This window comes from Colobus angolensis, unplaced genomic scaffold (genome assembly GCF_000951035.1).
Source record: "Colobus angolensis palliatus isolate OR3802 unplaced genomic scaffold, Cang.pa_1.0 Scaffold303, whole genome shotgun sequence".
NCBI classification, from domain to species: Eukaryota; Metazoa; Chordata; class Mammalia; order Primates; family Cercopithecidae; genus Colobus; species Colobus angolensis.
In genome coordinates, this window is record NW_012116300.1 from 52,552 (window position 1) to 69,672 (window position 17,121).

Genomic DNA, 17,121 nt, shown 5'->3' on the forward strand with positions numbered 1-17,121 from the left:
TCGGCCTGGGCGACAGAATGAGACTCCATCTCAAAAAAAAAAAAATTATCAACTGTCTGAGTGGAAATTTTAATGAGAAACAAAGCATAGGACAGGAATGCATTTCCCGTTGTACTGGGTGGTTGTGTTAAGGCTAAGTGTCATTAGTCTTTAGGAGAGGTAATGTTTGCTGTGAAATCAAGCTGCGGGCATTGCCCTTCTAGTCATGTGATAATGAAATCCAAAAGGTAGCTCTGATTCTTTTGGCTACATCAGACATTGCAATTGGTCAGGCCTTGGCAATCTTTTTTTTTTTTTTTTTTGAAACGGAGTCTCTGTCGCCCAGGCTGGAGTGCAGTTGTGCGATCTCAGCTCACTGCAAGCTCCGCCTCCCAGGTTCACACCATTCTTCTGCCTCAGCCTCCGGAGTAGCTGAGACTACAGGCGCCTGCCACCGCGCCTGGCTAATTTTTTCTATTTTTTAGTAGAGACGGGGTTTCACCGTGTTAGCCAGGATGGTCTCGATCTCCTGACCTCGTGATCCACTCGTCTCGGCCTCCCAAAGTGCTGGGCTTACAGGCGTGAGCCACCGCACTGGCCGGACCTTGGCAATCTTTTTAATTATGTTGAACCCTATGAAATTGCTAGTCTTTGGCCATTTGGGACATACAGAAACAGCAGTTTCATATGGTCCAGCTGATATAATACACAGCTTTTCCTGTAGTTGTGTACATTGTAGAGTGAGTTGGGTTTTGGTTGCTGCAGTGAAGAGCCAGCCATTGTCTTGCTTGGATGATAATTGTATACAAGTGAACTTGAATCAGTCTTGCTGCTGAGTTGGGTTGATTTCTGTGGTTCTGAATCTTCTTAAAGTCGTCAGTGGATTAGAGAACTACACCAGCCTTCTTCTGTCTGTGGTCGGTATTATCCATCAACTTTTGCTTTTGTTTGAGAAATAATTAATGAATATGAGTTGGAACTCTGAGAGGTTAAAGTATTTTTATTATTTTGCTTTATTTTAGTCTCAGATGCAAACATCAGTGGGAATTGTACCCACACAAGCAATTGCAACGGGCCCCACTGCAGATCCTGAAAAACGCAAACTGATACAGCAGCAGCTGGTTCTACTGCTTCATGCTCATAAGTGTCAGAGACGAGAGCAAGCAAACGGAGAGGTTCGGGCCTGCTCGCTCCCACATTGTCGAACCATGAAAAACGTTTTGAATCACATGACGCATTGTCAGGCTGGGAAAGCCTGCCAAGGTAAGTGCTGTTTTTGGAACTCCTAGTGGCGAAGGTCAGGAAGAATTTTTCTTTATTGTTCTTACAGCAGCTCTCTGGTTCATAAGGCTCTGGCAGCCTGAGTGCTACCTTCCATTTGGTGTGGCAAAACATGTTGCGCTCACGTTCCCCACACAATAACAGTCAGGTGCTCCAGGAGGTCTTATCTGCCGAAGAGAAAGGCGATTTGGTTTTCTGATACTCTGTGAACTTCTGCTGCTTGAAGCTGTGCCCCGTATTTGTTCTTTTCCTCCTTCCTGTGTCACGGAAGATGTTGGTCACTTCTTGAGCACTGTCTTTGTTGTGAATGTCTAGATCGTGGTTTTCTTTTGGGCAGTGAATATAGCACACGCACGTGCAGGCACACGCCCTTCCTGCACCCCAGCATCTGTCTTGGTGGCCTGCGGCCTTGCTCCTCTGTCCTGTGTCTTGAGGCAAGTCCAGATGGCAGTGAAGTTGTCCTGGGTGACTGGCAATGACATGGGGGAACTAGGCACTGTATCATCCCAGGGGAGGTGGTGAACTAGGCACTTCACGTGCCCTCTGTCTCCCCTTTTACTGCAGACACCTCATTTCTACCGAAGGAAGTGTTTCCTATTAACAGCTATACTTTCCTTTAATCTTTATTCTCTTTCCTTCTCTTCTCATGCTCATAAACCTTGGGGGAATCTCCCTCTGGTCTCCCTGTCTCCTGTTGTGACATTTGTGAGTCCCCAGAGTAACCCCGTCGTAACAGAGAAGCAGAGAAGGGTAAGGTTAGACCTTTAGAAGCTGAAGCCGGAATAACCAGGGTCAGTTACCCTCTCGAGTACTTGTTCACCAGGTGCCCACAGTCCCTTTCAGAATCTCTGCAGGCTTCTCATGTGCTTCTCTATCTGTATTTCTTCACTGTAGTATTTAGGTGGTTTCATCTTGAAACGTAATTGAACATTTTTATTTTAAATAGTTACATCACAGAACTATTATTTGTTCTACCTTTCATTGCAGTTGTTTGGTATTCCAGGTTGAATAGTGTTTGTTTTGTTTTGTGGGCTGCCCTTAATCACCCATCCTTCATAACATTGCTTCTAGGGGAAGTTTTGTTTGGATTTCTCAACAGTCAACTTACAAACTTTTTGGAAAACAGCCTGTTTGTAAGTTGAGGACTGCCTATACTGTGTTATGGTTACACTTGTTACCATTTTCTTATGGAATCTGGCATTATAATTTAGGTATAATTGAAAGTGTGACGATTTGGATAGAAAAATAACATCTCGTTGTTTTTCTGGTCATAGTTGCCCATTGTGCATCTTCACGACAAATCATCTCTCATTGGAAGAACTGCACACGACATGACTGTCCTGTTTGCCTCCCTTTGAAAAATGCCAGTGACAAGCGAAACCAACAAAGTAAGTGAGCACGGGGGCAGAGAAGCTTGGAGATGAGAATAGAAGTTGTTTCTAAAGAAAATTCAGAGAGTAGGTAGGGAGTGGGCAGGGGTTATGAGCCACGGAGTGCAGGGTGAGGTAGGGCGGACAGTGGCCCAAGGTGCAGCCAAGCTCAGAGGGCAGGCAAGCTCTCTGTGTCAGGAACTGCTGTGATAATGTTGGACCCTGACTCACTCACTGCCCCTCCCTCTCCCTGCCCCCTGCATACACGCACTTGAAGCAGCATGGAACGACAGAGTCACTTTGTTCACTGAGCCAACATGAAGACATGGTATTTCCTGACAGTTACTCCATCTGTGAGAATTTAAATTCCATGTCGCTATAATGGCGGTGACGTCTTGGGGAGGGGGAGAGAGGGGGCACTTCTTTTGGAACTGGAAAGCCCTTATCCTGAAGTAAATTTTGAAGGCTCCGTCAGTCAGGCTGGGTCAGTATAAAATCCCACACGAACATTTTTGAAGGTTTCCCTCTGCGTGGATCTGTGGTCCCCAGACCTCTTTGTATAACTAACCATTCACTCTGCTTGGCAGTGAGAGCCTCTGCCTAGGGCTGCAGCATCCTGGTCATCCCGGTAGTTTTGCCATTGTCTAGGTTGTCTGTAGCCCTTGGCAAGACTGGTTATGCAGCAGTCCCTGCTTGTTGGGAGGCCTGCCTGGGGCTCTGGGGCTCCCTACCATTTGTAGGCTTCAGGCAGTAAGAAGGATGAACCTCCCTCCCGTTTTTCAACCCTCTTCCTGTCATTTTAGAGGTAAAACCGTGGTCTTTGGGTGTGTCCTTCAGTTTTGGACAGCTAGGAAGTGCCCTTCAATCTCCTGTCCCCTCTGGCTGGAGGTGCTCCCCTAGCGACCCTTCCAGCACAGCACAGTCTTCCTCATCTTCCTCCATCTCGTCTGTGCCATCTTGCCACCCTCCCCTGTTTTGTGTTTTCTGTGTTCATTCCTCTCATTCTTCTTGATCATCCTTCCTCAAGACCCCGCAGCTGCCTAGAGAATATGTGCTGCTTTTCTTTCTGGTTGTTTCTGAGTGGCCCAGGTAAAGACAGAAAAAGTGCTTTGTTCCTAAGAGTACTGTGGAGTGGCGTGCCAGTGACAGCCCCCGTGGTTTTCCTTTTACTGAGTCCAACCCACCTCCCTCTGGCGACAAGGGAATAGGCAGTGAGCTGACGCTGACCCTGCTTCATTTAAAGCAGGGTGTCCCTGTCACAGAGAAGAGAAACGCCAGGGTAATGGGGCCTGTTATGTGCCTCCCTACAGAAGAACCACAACGAGTTTCCTTTAAAAACCAGTTTCCTGACCAAGGTGCGAGGCGGGCAGATCACCTGAGGTCGGGAGTTCGAGACTAGTCTCTACTAAAAACACAAAATTAGCCAGGCATGGTGGCGCATGCCTGTAATTCCAGCTACTTGGGAGGCTGAGGCAGGAGAATCCCTTGAACCTGGGAGGCAGAGGTTGTGGTGAGCCGAGATCTCGCCAGTGCACTCCAGCCTGGGCAACAAGGGCAAAACTCCGTCTCCAAAAAAAAAGCCACTTACCTAAAAGTCAATTAAATTATTCTTTGATTGACTAAAATTTGAATTAATAAACAATTTCCCTGGACATCTCTTATATAAAGTGACATTCTGGAATCCTGGGTCTTCTAGAACCAGATATTTGGGACAGTTGTTCCATTCCGAGTCTGTTTTTCCTCCCACGTTACTGTAAAACTTTTTTCTTTAGTATATTGTGATGGCTAAATTTCTTGTGTTTTAGGGCACATTTCAGGAATAGGGTCTTTAAGTGCCAAAATATTCGTTGTCAAGTTTGTAGTTATACAATATTCCATGAATAATGAGCTAGAATTTTATTCTTAACTTTTAATCTGAGGGTGTGGCTTTTTGGGGATCTTTTGTTTTTAGTACATACTACCATGACAGTTGTAAACTTTTGTGATTTCTCTTTTTAAGAAACGCTTATGTGGTTTTTGTTTTAAAAGAAAAAAGAGGTGTGTGTGGTTTTTTTTTTTTTTAACCATCCTTATAACTGCCGGAGTGTTGTGAAAATTGATTGTGTGCCTGCTCTCTCAAGTGGTAAACCACAGGTTTTCTACTAGTCATAATGTAAGATATTACCAGGATGATTTTATAAAGTCACAAGGAAGATTTAGATTAACTTGCTTGCAGGGTTTTGGTAGTTTTTTACAAAAGTATGATTGACGGGGTTTCAGCAGTATCCTTTCTGTACATTTTGTTGTTTTTTTCTCTTCTCCCAAAGCAAATTATGCTTATGGTGTGTGAACTCTTGAGTTAAGAACCCAGAGAGGAAAATGTGAATCTGACCCTACTTCGGCTTAAGGTTGGGTTTTGAAGACAATATAGATGTAAAAAATAATGTAAGGGTGGCCTCCCTCAAAGGACTGAGGTAGAGACAAGTCAGTGCAATCGACATTCTTTTTGAGGAGAATTGGAGTGCACCTGACTACTTTATAGAGAAAGGTGAGACTTGGTGGAGCCCAGTGCAAACAAAATAACGAAGGAAGAACATTTCAGACAGTGGGGACAGTGCACAGTGCACAGCTTGTGAGGACATGCATTTGACTGGACTGGGGTTCCTGTGCAAACAAGGTGAACCGAAAGGTGGACTGCGGTGAGCTCCTGGAAGCCTCAGGGACTCTGCCAAGACCCACCTGTGCTCGCCCTATGGAGATCGCCTTAGGGGCCCAGGACTCTGCTTTTTAGGCAGTGTTTCCCACAGGTCAGCGCTGGTCTAAACTGATGCACACTTCCTTGGTCAGCACATGCTGCAGTCTCTAACTTCTGTGATTAATGTCTCTACTGAGAGAACCTTCCAAAATCACCTGTGGAGCTAATCTGAGGTTCTTTGAAATGAAGCCCAGACCATTGATTACCTTTTTGGCCTATGTTGAGTTTTGTTTGGTTGGTTGGTTTGTTTTGAGACAGAGTCTTGCTCTGTCACCCAGACTGGCTTGTAGTGGTGTAGCCACGTCTCATGGCAGCCTCAACCTCTTGGGCTCAAGCAGTCATTCCACTTCAGCCTCCTGAGTACCTGGGACTGCAGGCATCTGCCACCACACCTGGCTAATTTTTGTATTTTTTGTAGAGGTGGGGTTTCACCATGTTGCCCAGGCTTGTCTCGAACTCCTGAGCTCAAGTGATCTTCCCACCTCGGCCTCCCAAAAGTCCTGGGATTACAGGCATGAGCCATTGCGCCTAGCCTCATTTAATTTTTCTTTGAATTGTTTTTTAAAGATTCTATAATCACTGATCTCGAATTAACCATCCCTTATAGCATTATTCAGTTTTTGTTGAATTATTAGGACTTTCCAAGATATGTATCTTATGTCAGTCCTGGCATCTGACCTCCAGTAAATTCAGTGCACAGAGTGGCATAGAGGACTGGGCTGTGGGACCCGTGACCAGGTTCCCTTCTTGGGGCTCATGTTGCCTCATTTGTGAAGTTCTGGCTGCTCAAAGTGTAGGCCTCAGGCAAGCTATAGAGGCACTGCCAGGTTGCTTGTAAGCAGTAAAGAAATTGGGGCCCTATTTCAGACCTCTTATATTAAAACCTACGTTTTTACAAAATTCCTGGGTGATTGGTGTGCACATTCCAAGATGGACTGCTCGGGATGCGTTGAAAGACCAGGTGTCTGGGCCAGTGCTGGTGAGAGGGTTTGAGTCATTCTCTGGGAGAGACCACGGGTTTTCCAACCCAGAGTGCCCCAGGGGCTGTCGAAGCAAGTGCACAGGGTTGGTCCCAGAGCCATCCTAATGCATGCACTGCCCCGGCTGTGTCAGCCATGGCCCCAGCTGCTGCCAGACATCTCCATGAGTGTAGCACCCACTGCTTCACCTGGCAACATGTTGCATCTGTAGGGGCCTCAGATTGTTTAAAACACCTCCTTTCAGCCGGGCTCAGTGGCTCACACCTGTAATCCTTGCACTTTGGGAGACTGAGGCAGGCGGATTGCCTGAGTTCAGGTTCAAGACCAGCCTGAGCAACACAGTGAAACCCCGTCTCTACTAAAATACAAATAATCAGCTGGATGTGGCGGCATTCACCTGTAGTCCCAGCTACTCGGTATCGTGAGGCGGGAGGCTGAGGCAGGAGAATCATTTGATGAAACCGGGAGGCAGAGGTTGCAGTGAGCCAAGATCGCACCAGTGCACTGCAGCCTAGGCGACAGAGCAAGACTCCATCTCAAAAAAACAAAACAAAAAGCAAAAAAAACCTCCTTTCATTATATGGAGTCAAGATCTCCCTCCTTTGAACTGCCACTCATCGAATAGCCCATCAGGTGCCCAGTGAGTGTATGGAGCAGGCCCTTTGTTCACTTGAGGGCCCTTCAGAGATTTTCACCTCTTTTGACAGACTGTGGTGGGATGGGGACCAGCAAGGAGCAGAATCTGAAGGTTTTAGAGAGAATAGTGGCCTTGATTGACCCTGACTTAAGTACCAGAGGGTCGTGGGTGATGTGTTACATCTGAACAACTTTGCTCCTTGATAGCAAGGAGAATGTCGCTGTGCCAATGTCGCTTGGCTTCTGAAGAAAGCCTTTTGCTTGAGGGCTTGTGGCTGTGCCCCATGGGAGTCTGAGTCTCCAGCCCCCACACAATGCCCACAAGGTACGGTGGTGCCACCAGCAACTTTGTAGAGATGTCTGCAGGTCTGGATAAATTCTCTTTTTTTTTTTTGAGACGAAGTCTCACTCTGTCACCCAGGCTGGAGTGCAGTGGTGCGATCCCAGCTCACTGCAGCCTCCGTCTCCCTAGTTCAAATGATTCTTGGCTACTTTATGTATTTTTAGTAGAGATGGATTTTCACCATGTTGTCCAAGCTGGTCTTGAACTCCTGACCTCAGGTGGTTCCCCCACCTCAGCCTCCCAAAGTGATTGGATTACAGGTGTGAGCCACCTGAATAAATTCTAGCATTGCTTTTTTAGTAGAAATCTAAGTGTGTTGGTATCCTCGGGAAACTGGTTCCAGGACCCCCCAGGTACACTGAAACCAGGCGGACTCAAGCCCCGCAGCTGGCCCTCCCCATACACAAGTTTCGCCTTCCACAAGCACTGTGTTTCTGGCCTGCGTTGGGTGGCCCCTCGGCTCACTGTTGTGCTGCTGACAGATCAGCTATAGCACCTACTGCTGTGCTTCATGGTGTATCTCCCCCTACCCTGACAAAGTTTGGACATTTAATTCGTGTCCGTTTTAACTGAATTTCCAAATGGAGTTCAGTTTTATTATGAATGATTAGGAGCTGAAGTTGTCTGAGTAACTTGAGTGCTTTGCATCGGCGACATAGCCTGTACAGGGAACCTCTTAGTGGAACATTCTTTTTTTTTTTTTTTGAGACAGAGTCTCTCTTGCCCAGGCTGGAGTGTAGTGGTGCAATCTCAGCTCACTGCAGCTTCCACCTCCTAGGTTCAAGCAATTCTCCTGCCTCAGCTTCCCCAGTAGCTTAGATTACAGGTGCGCACCACCACATCCAGCTAATTTTTGTATTTTTAATAGAGACAGGGTTTCACCATGTTATTAGCCAGTCTGGTCTCGAACTCCTGACCTCAAGTGATCCAAAGTGTTGGAATTTCAGGCGTGAACCACTGCACCTGGCCGCACCCGGCGTCTTAGTGGAACATTCTTTGTGCGTGAAGAATGGCAGGTGAGTCCAAGAAAGAGCCTGCTACAAAACTTGGCCTTTTTTTCATAGGCCATAGGCTCCTTCTTGGCTACATCAGAAGGTGGTGAGGCTGAGGGCGCTGGGGAGCTTTAAGGAGGGAAACATCCGGGGCAGGAGTGTTGCCTGATAGGCCCAGAAGAATCCAGCCGGCGTGTTAGTGCACTGCAGGTGTGTTGTGGCTTCCTAAAAGTTAGAGCTTTATGCTCTAGCAAGGAAAAAAGATGTAAAAATGGCCAAATGAGCACACGGCCTTGACATTGGAAGAGGTAAATGGCAATAATGTGGAAAGGATAAGTAGAGAGCAACTTCATTCTTAGGGATGCCAGGTAGATGGAGCAGTGCTGTCTGTAGCTCTCCCTGCGTTTGTGTTCAGTTCCAAGGCGCTCCATGGACTGTGCTGAGAGGGCCCACGGTGTGCTGGCCACTGCACTATACCTCACACATCCCCTGGATGCTGCACAGCAGGTTACGTGGCCCATGTGGCAGGTGGTGAAGAGTAAAACCGAGTTTCACGTTAATCCCACCTTTCAGGGATGCACAGGGAACGTGAGATGAGCCTGATTTTCCCTGTCCCAGGGTTCCAAGGTGCAGTTTGGGTGCGTTAGGTGATTATTAGGTAATCTTTTGTCCCTCCCAACAGATTCTAGGCTCAGGGAATGCAGAGATTGTGCCCACACTATATCTGGGAGCCTGGCAGAGTGTACTCACTGAGTCTGTCGTGTGAGTGAGTGAATACACGAAGGGTCAGTGTCTAAAGACAAGCAGCGATACAGGAGACACTGTGGGATTTCAGAGAGGGATCGGGAATATCACCATGAAGCACGCAGAGCACCTTGAGGTGACAGTACGGTTGATGGTGGCTTGTACATAATGACTCCCCTTTCAGTCAGCCATCACCCCACAGTGAATGCCTGAGCACCCTTACCCTTCAGTATTTGTATCATTTCATCTAATAGCATCATTTGGACTTCAAATTCAGCCATGCTTAAATGGCAGAGACCTTCTCTATTTGTTCATAATTAATTTCCTTTGCTTCTGAATTTTAGAAATGGTGAGTTGCAAATGCTTCTCATAGGTATATTTTCTTTTAAAATAAAAATATAATAATGTTTACTTTTAGAAAATGAATGATTTTAACACAAAATGCAGTGACCATGTCAGCAGCTTGCACGGGAGGCCTGTGTGGGTATGAGGCATTGGCTGCCCCGTAAGTGTCTGTGGGCTTAGAAGTAGCATTCACTGTAAGGTGGTGCATTTTAGTTAAGAAGGTGGCACTTGGGGAGGTGTCGATAAAAGGGAAGTATTGTAGGAAGAAGTCAATAAAGCATTCACTGGAAAATGGAAGACTGCATACTTTGTTTCTTTTAAGTTCCTCTCCACAGTGCATCACCATGTGTGTTAAATATAGTGTAGCCCTGTTCTTCCTTACATTGCAAGGTCATAGAAAAATAAACTATCCTATCACTGGTAACTTTGATTTCTATACCATAGTGCTTCTTAAAAATGTAAGATGTCGGTTTCAGAAGTATGGTGGACACATGTTTAAAGTTTTGGGGAGTAGTAAGTATTAGAATACTTTTAAAGGTATTGTGCATGACTTACTTCAGCTACACACTTGTCATAAAGTGCACCTTGGGAGTTGCTTTTCATTTATGATAATGAGTGCTTGGTGTGTGTAATTGTGTCTGATGAGTGTTAATGAGTTGATCTGAGTATCCTTATTAGAAAAGTTAATAGTATGGAATGTATAATTACCAGGAATTTTCTTTTCACACATTTTAGTTTAATTAGGTCGCTCTGGGTAAGTATTGGGGTTACTGTAGGTGCACTGATGGTTGAATGTGAGAATATTACTGTTACACATAATGGTTGAAATTTGAAAGAAAGGCTTTGTGATCGTGTTTTATGTATCAAAAAATGGTGTGCTATAGTAGCAACATTATAAGATGCTATTTTTAACATGACTGTAAAATTTGTGGAAGTTAGAAAGGAACTCAAAAATAAGAATAAATAGTATGATACAGAACTTCTGCCATATGATAAATTTTCACACAACATTTGGGTTGTTGGGACAGATGAGTGGGCACGCAAGCAGGTGGGTAGATAGGTGGGTAGATGAATTGACCTTGAAATGCCCAAGTTGATGCAAGTTTGGAGTAGTCTCTCCATTACCTTGGAAGCCCTTTGGGATGGAGCTTCTTATGTTGACACCAGTTTTTCCTTTAGTCTCCTGGGGTTAGCTAGCTGAATGGGGCAGCTTCCCTGCCAGCCAGCAGTGGGCCTGGGTAGCAGAATCTCATGTTGGCCATGTGAGGCAGAGCCACATCTTGAATATCAGAGGTGCTGAGGTGGCCCTGGATAAAAAGACCCATGCGGAATTGCGAAGCCTCACTCCAACCTTAATTTCAAACAAATCAGTCAGTCAATCAAGTTCAGTATTTCTTAAACAGCTTCATATAGCCAGAGAGCTCAGCATGGTGCTCTGCTGCATAGGAATCCCGTCAGAAGGATGTGTTCATGCTGTCTTTGCTTGTGTAAGTTTCAAGGACTTGAAATTATGTGATTTAGAAGAGCACATCATAGATTTATTAATCAAAACCGACCAACGAGGTATCATCTCTGCTCCTTGTCTTAAGCCCTCTGTACCTGTGCAGGTGAGCAGTGAAGGACAGGGTTGTTGGGGCCAACAGCAGGAGAGGGCTCCGCTGTTCATCTCGGAGGCGTCGGCTGGCCACCAGAGAATCAGACGTTCCCCCCTCATACATTTGCCACTCCCTGGAACTGACTTCTTGAGGAGTCTCTAGGTTTTAAAACATACTAATTTTTTTCGGGTGTTATCTGTGAGATTTTATGATCTGTTGCATGCTAAGATAGAAACGTGACTTTTCTTTAACTTTTTGTTCCTCACTTACTGCTAGGCAGAATACATGAATCCTTCAGCACAGTTCCTTTCTCCCTAGCCTTGTTTTACTGCTTTATGATATTCATGTGTAGTATCTTGATGAAATGTATTTGCTTCTCAATAGTTTTTAAATCATTTGTGGGCTTCTCCCTTTTACTTACCTTTCTTGTTTGTCTGTCTGTTTGTCGTTATAGCCATCCTGGGGTCTCCAGCTAGTGGAATTCAAAACACAATTGGTTCTGTTGGTACAGGGCAACAGAATGCCGCTTCTTTAAGTAACCCAAATCCCATAGACCCCAGCTCCATGCAGCGAGCCTATGCTGCTCTCGGACTTCCCTACATGAACCAGCCCCAGACGCAGCTGCAGCCTCAGGTTCCTGGCCAGCAACCAGCACAGCCTCAAACCCACCAGCAGATGAGGACACTCAACCCCCTGGGTAGGTGAAGGAACTCTCAACTTCATTCTTACTTGTCCAAATGTAGCAAAGGGAATGGCATGATGGAACCCAAGACAGTTTTCAGTTTGTTTTGTGTTTTTTACTACAGTGGTTGAAATTAAAATCTGCCAGGAAAAAGCTGAAGTGTCTAATGCAAGGAAAATGTTATATGCTTATAAAAAGAGCAGGATTTGCAAATGAAGCAATGTTTTTGTTGCTTGCTGTGCCACTTCTCTCTGGACAGTTTTCATAAAGAATGTGCCATGTGGCTCAGAATGCAGATCTCACAAGTCAGGATGCTGACTGGACCCCTCGTGCTGACTGTTGTCATTTCTTTGATGGAGAACTTGCATTTGCCACTTCCTCACACATCTTGGTTAGGGTCTACCCCACAGTTGGAAGTGACCAGCCTGGACTTCGGCACGTTAATGACAGGAGCCCTGGAAACTCTTTTCCCAGGCTGCTGGACATGTCAGCATTTCTTTTGTCACCCCAGCCCATTATTTGCCAACCTTTGGTCATTTGTTCACATATACCCATGATTTTTGCCATTTCTGCATATGATTTCCTTAATATTTTTCTTTAAGTGGACACAGTCCCTTTACATTTAGGCTTAAGCTAAGCAGTGATGTCTGTGAAGTCAAGACTGGCTGACTGGTTGTGCTAGTTTGTTCTTTTCCCAATAGAATAAGTATTTTACAGTTAAAAATTACTCCTTAAAATATGCCCAGCTGAAGTCATCTTATTTGTTGCTTTTTGGAAAACAACTGCCCCAATGAATGTCTAACTAATACTGGCCAGGAGACTGTGTTAGAGTCCTGAGACCCAAGTCTTAATCTAACTCCTCTCCTGTTGACTGTATGATTTAGGACAAACTTAACCTTTATTAATCTCGGCCTTCCTTTACTTTAATGTGAAGATTGTGACAAATTGACCTCTGTATTTTTTTCGTGAGCTTAATTTTATGAGTTTATTTTCTGATATTGGAGGTGGAGACACAGAGGTATATGTCAGTGCAGCTGAGTCACTCAGGAGTGATACTAATGAAGCAGAATGAAAGTCAGAGGCTGCATATGGGTCATTTATAACTTTTTCACTTAGATACCAGCTAATATCCATAAACACACCTTATTTTGGTTACATAGTAGAGTGGGGAGGTGTCTACTGATTATTTGTGCACGTTGATTACCGTTATTGAAAATATGACACTCGGAGTTCCTGCCTCAGTGCTTATTATAACTGACCAGAATCACTTGTTTAAATAATCACCAATTGTTTATGTGGTGACATGTTGGTTATCTGTCATCAAAACTTTGAAGTATATATTAAAATTTAAGAGTTGATTGATTTCTTTCTGTCTTTAAAGGAAATAATCCAATGAACATTCCAGCAGGAGGAATAACAACAGATCAGCAGCCCCCAAACTTGATTTCAGAATCAGCTCTTCCGACTTCCCTGGGGGCCACAAAGTAAGACCCTGTGTCAGTTCTGAGTGACAGTCCAACAAGAGCGTGGACTGAGAACCACACAAAACTGATTCTTTCTAAATGTGTGGCAGAGAAAATAGTTTAAATGGGGTGGTGAGGGGTGAATGCTGTTTTCCTTTTTTTCTTTAATTGTAAGTGTAGAGCAGATAATAGATTAAACATAGTTTAAGTTTTATTTATATACATTACTTGGCTCTCCTGACGTAAACTTTTAGAAGTCACATGTGGTGGTAGAAGAACCTTATTAGACAAAGTATGTTTGAGTTGCTTCAGTAGATGGTTGAAGTGTCCTTATTTCCTCCTTAGCCCACTGATGAACGATGGCTCCAACTCTGGTAACATTGGAACCCTCAGCACTATACCAACAGCAGCTCCTCCTTCCAGCACTGGTGTAAGGAAAGGCTGGCACGAACATGTCACTCAGGACCTGCGGAGCCATCTAGTGCATAAACTGTACGTAACAGTTTTGCAGTTTCATAGATGTTTGATTTTGTTGCTGTGTTGCCCATTGGCTAGCAGATGACAGTACCCTAGGAGCCTATACAAGTCACGTGCTTATTTAGAGAGCCACTCTCACTGCTGGTAGAACTCTGGCAGCCCTAGGCAGGCCAGAGATTCCCGCACTTCATGTCCTCGGTGAGTGGGGGTGACAAAGAGAGCATTGGTGGCTGTATACTGCCGAGGGGCACTGACTTACAGCCCCTGTCACGGAGGCAAAGACCCTCAGTGCAGCCTGGCCTTAATGCTGCATGAGGTGGCTGGGGTTAGCTCAAGAACCTCACCTTATTTTGTAGTTCCAGATTCTAGTTGTGGAGACCCCTCAGAATTGGATGAGTTTAGAGTATAGATGGCATGTCATTATCACCTTACAGTTAGTTAACGTAACAGAAAGTTAACCTTTTTTTTTTTTTTTTGGGAGACGGAGTCTCGCTCTGTCCTCTAGACTGGAGTGCAGAGTGCAGTCTTAGCTCACTGCAACCTCTGCCTCCCAGGTTCAAGCGATTCTCCTGCCTCAGCCTCCCGAGTAGCTGGGATTACAAGTGGATGCTACCACCCCTAGCTAGTTTTTGTATTTTTAGTAGAGACAGGGTTTCACCATGTTGGCCAGGCTGGGCTCAAACTCCTGACCTCAAGTGATCTGCCCACCTCAGCCTCCCAAAGTGCTGGGATTATGAGCCACTGTGCCCGGCCCTTGTTTTTTTTTTTCCTTTCTTTCTTAGAGAGAGACAGAGTCTTGCCATGTTGTCCAGGCTGGTCTCAAACTCCTGGCCTCAAGTAATCCTCTTGCCTTGGCCTCCCAAAGTGCCGGGTGGCATGAGCCACCACACCAAGCCTAACTTTGTTGAGCTAGTTATTTTAAATGAACTAGACTTACATTCCCTGAGTTTTTTCCATTCCTATTTTGATCAAATTTTTTTAGTAGTAAGTAGTTTAAAAATCAGGGATTTAAAAATCGTGTTATTCTGGAAATGACCCAGCACATACTTGTTAATAGCAAAATATCGATGTGTTTGATGTGTAGATAAGTTGATAGGTCAGGATTGTCTCCAGGGAGTTACTTCATTCATGTATTGATATGCTGGGCAAGAGAGGCTTGGCATTTCCACAGTGTATTGCCACCAGAGATACATGATCCTGATTTTGTAGTGCTCATTTGACAGCATTGGGAGTAGCTTCAGGCCAGGTGCAGCAGCCCCCACCTATAATCCCAGTGCTTTGGGAGGCTGAGGCAGGAGGATTGCTTGAGCCCAGGAGTTCAGGCCAGCTGGGGCAACATAACAAAACTCTGTCTCTACAGAAAATTTAAAAATTAACCAGGCATGGTGGTGTGCACCTGTACCTCCCTTCTTACTTAAGAGGCTGAGGTGGGAAGATCACTTGAGCCCAGGAGTTCAAGGGTGCAGTGAGCTATGATCATGCCACTGTACTCCAGGTTGGGCGACAGAGTGAGACCCCGTGTCTTTTTTTTTTTTTTTGGATACAGAGTCTCGCTCTGTCGCCCAGGCTGGAGTGCAATGGCACTCAGCTCACTGCAACATCTGCCTCCCGGGTTCAAGCAATTCTCTTGCCTCAGCCTCCCGAATAGCTGAAATTACAGGCACCCACCACCAGGCCCAGCTAATTTTTGTATTTTTAGTACAGACAGGATTTCACCATGTTAGCCAGGCTGATCTCAAACTCCTGACCTCAGGTGATTCTCCCACCTCAGCCTCCCAAAGGGCTGGGATTACAAGCATGAGCCAGCACGCCTGGCCGAAACCCCATGTCTTTAAAAAAAGAAGAAAGGAGAAAAAAGTAGTCTGATAGATGTGTTACCCTTTCAGCGTCCAAGCCATCTTCCCAACACCTGATCCCGCAGCTCTAAAGGATCGCCGCATGGAAAACCTGGTAGCCTATGCTAAGAAAGTGGAAGGGGACATGTACGAGTCTGCCAACAGCAGGGTAGGTTGCTGCTTACCGTGCTCTGGCCTCTACAGCATCTGTAGTAGACAGCATTGCATTTGTCTGCTTTGTTATCTAGAAATTGTGGAGTCTGTGTAGTTGGGAGAAACTCCTCACCTTGGGGCCACTGGCCAAGGAGACTTCCCAGATAAGACACAAATTTCCTGCAGAACTCTCTTGGTTAGTTACATTAGTACATGGAATATATAAATTTACATTATGTCCATGGGATATATTTTTCACAGTAGGTGGTGGTGTAATATTGCTAGCATCAGTGAATATTCAAAAGTTCATTTGAATGAAATGGAACATGTATTTAGTACCTACTATTTGATATGTCCTATAAAGTCATTGGGAATTCAGCAAGAATGTGGGCTTCTGGTATATCAAGTATTTGCATACTTACTTTTGCCAGTGTACTCAATGAAGAAGTTCATTAGTTAGAACCTACAACACAGATCATTCAGTTGCTTTTTACAGTTTTAACTGTTTCATATTGAATATTATTGCTTTTTAGGATGAATATTATCACTTATTAGCAGAGAAAATCTACAAGATACAAAAAGAACTAGAAGAAAAACGGAGGTCACGTTTACATAAACAAGGCATCTTGGGGAACCAGCCAGCCTTACCAGCCCCGGGGGCTCAGCCCCCTGTGATTCCACAGGCACAACCTGTGAGACCTCCAAGTAAGCATTTTATTTCCTTCTGCCATCCCTTAGCCTGTTTCCTTGGTTTTCCTTCATGTTTGGGGTGTATTTCTAAGAACAGAGAATTAGAATCTCTGATGCGTGCACTGCGGAAGCTGTTGATGTGGCATTGGCCCTGACCACCTGCCTCAGGCCGCGTTGGGACACTGAGTTTCTCTCTCGGGAAGGCCCTTTACAGGGTGCTCTGGCATTGGAACACACGTGCCTTTGGACCTATTGGCTGTTTTCCATTTTAAGTTTGAAGTCCTAATAAGAAATTTCCTATTCCTGAGTCAAGGATTATATTAAATAACTAGGGTGGTTTTGTTTTTGTTTTTGTTTTGCCACCATAGATGGACCTCTGTCCCTGCCAGTGAATCGCATGCAAGTTTCTCAAGGTATTGAACTATTTGCTGTGAATCATATTTTAGTTTAACATTCAACAGCCATAACTTTCACTGTTTTTTTCCTCTCCCCCTGTGTATTTCTTTCTAGTCCTTTCTTGTTTCCATTCCTTTTTGCTGATGAGCAGAATTCAGTTCTGTAGGTAGAATGGATCTGTTTATAGTATGAAGTTTGGAGATTATAGGAAAGATCTTCCAAGAGATAAGAAGCAGTATTTAGCTATTTATTTTATTTTGTTTATTTTTATTTTTATTTTTTTGAGGTGGAGTCTCGCTCTGTGGCCCAGGCTGGAGTGCAGTGACGTGATCTTGGATCACTGCAAGCTCTGCCTCCTGGGTTCACGCCATTCTCCTGCTTCAGCCTCCCCAGCAGCTGGGACTACAGGCACCCGCCACCATGCCC

The 17,121-nt window shown here is 45.0% G+C and overlaps 1 protein-coding gene across 1 annotated transcript in view; it reads left to right on the forward strand.

Annotated features, from left to right (window-relative positions):
• The first annotated feature begins 1,006 nt into the window (after window positions 1-1,006).
• The window catches only part of CREBBP (CREB binding protein), an 89,401-nt gene continuing 73,286 nt past the window's right edge, over window positions 1,007-17,121 (forward strand). Inside the window, exons 1-8 of the mRNA XM_011950177.1 lie at window positions 1,007-1,242; window positions 2,535-2,648; window positions 11,454-11,696; window positions 13,063-13,165; window positions 13,490-13,636; window positions 15,508-15,625; window positions 16,143-16,314; window positions 16,668-16,712. Coding sequence (XP_011805567.1) covers window positions 1,008-1,242; window positions 2,535-2,648; window positions 11,454-11,696; window positions 13,063-13,165; window positions 13,490-13,636; window positions 15,508-15,625; window positions 16,143-16,314; window positions 16,668-16,712 — 1,177 coding nt within the window. The 5' untranslated portion in view covers window position 1,007. The remainder of the gene's footprint in view (window positions 1,243-2,534; window positions 2,649-11,453; window positions 11,697-13,062; window positions 13,166-13,489; window positions 13,637-15,507; window positions 15,626-16,142; window positions 16,315-16,667; window positions 16,713-17,121) is intronic.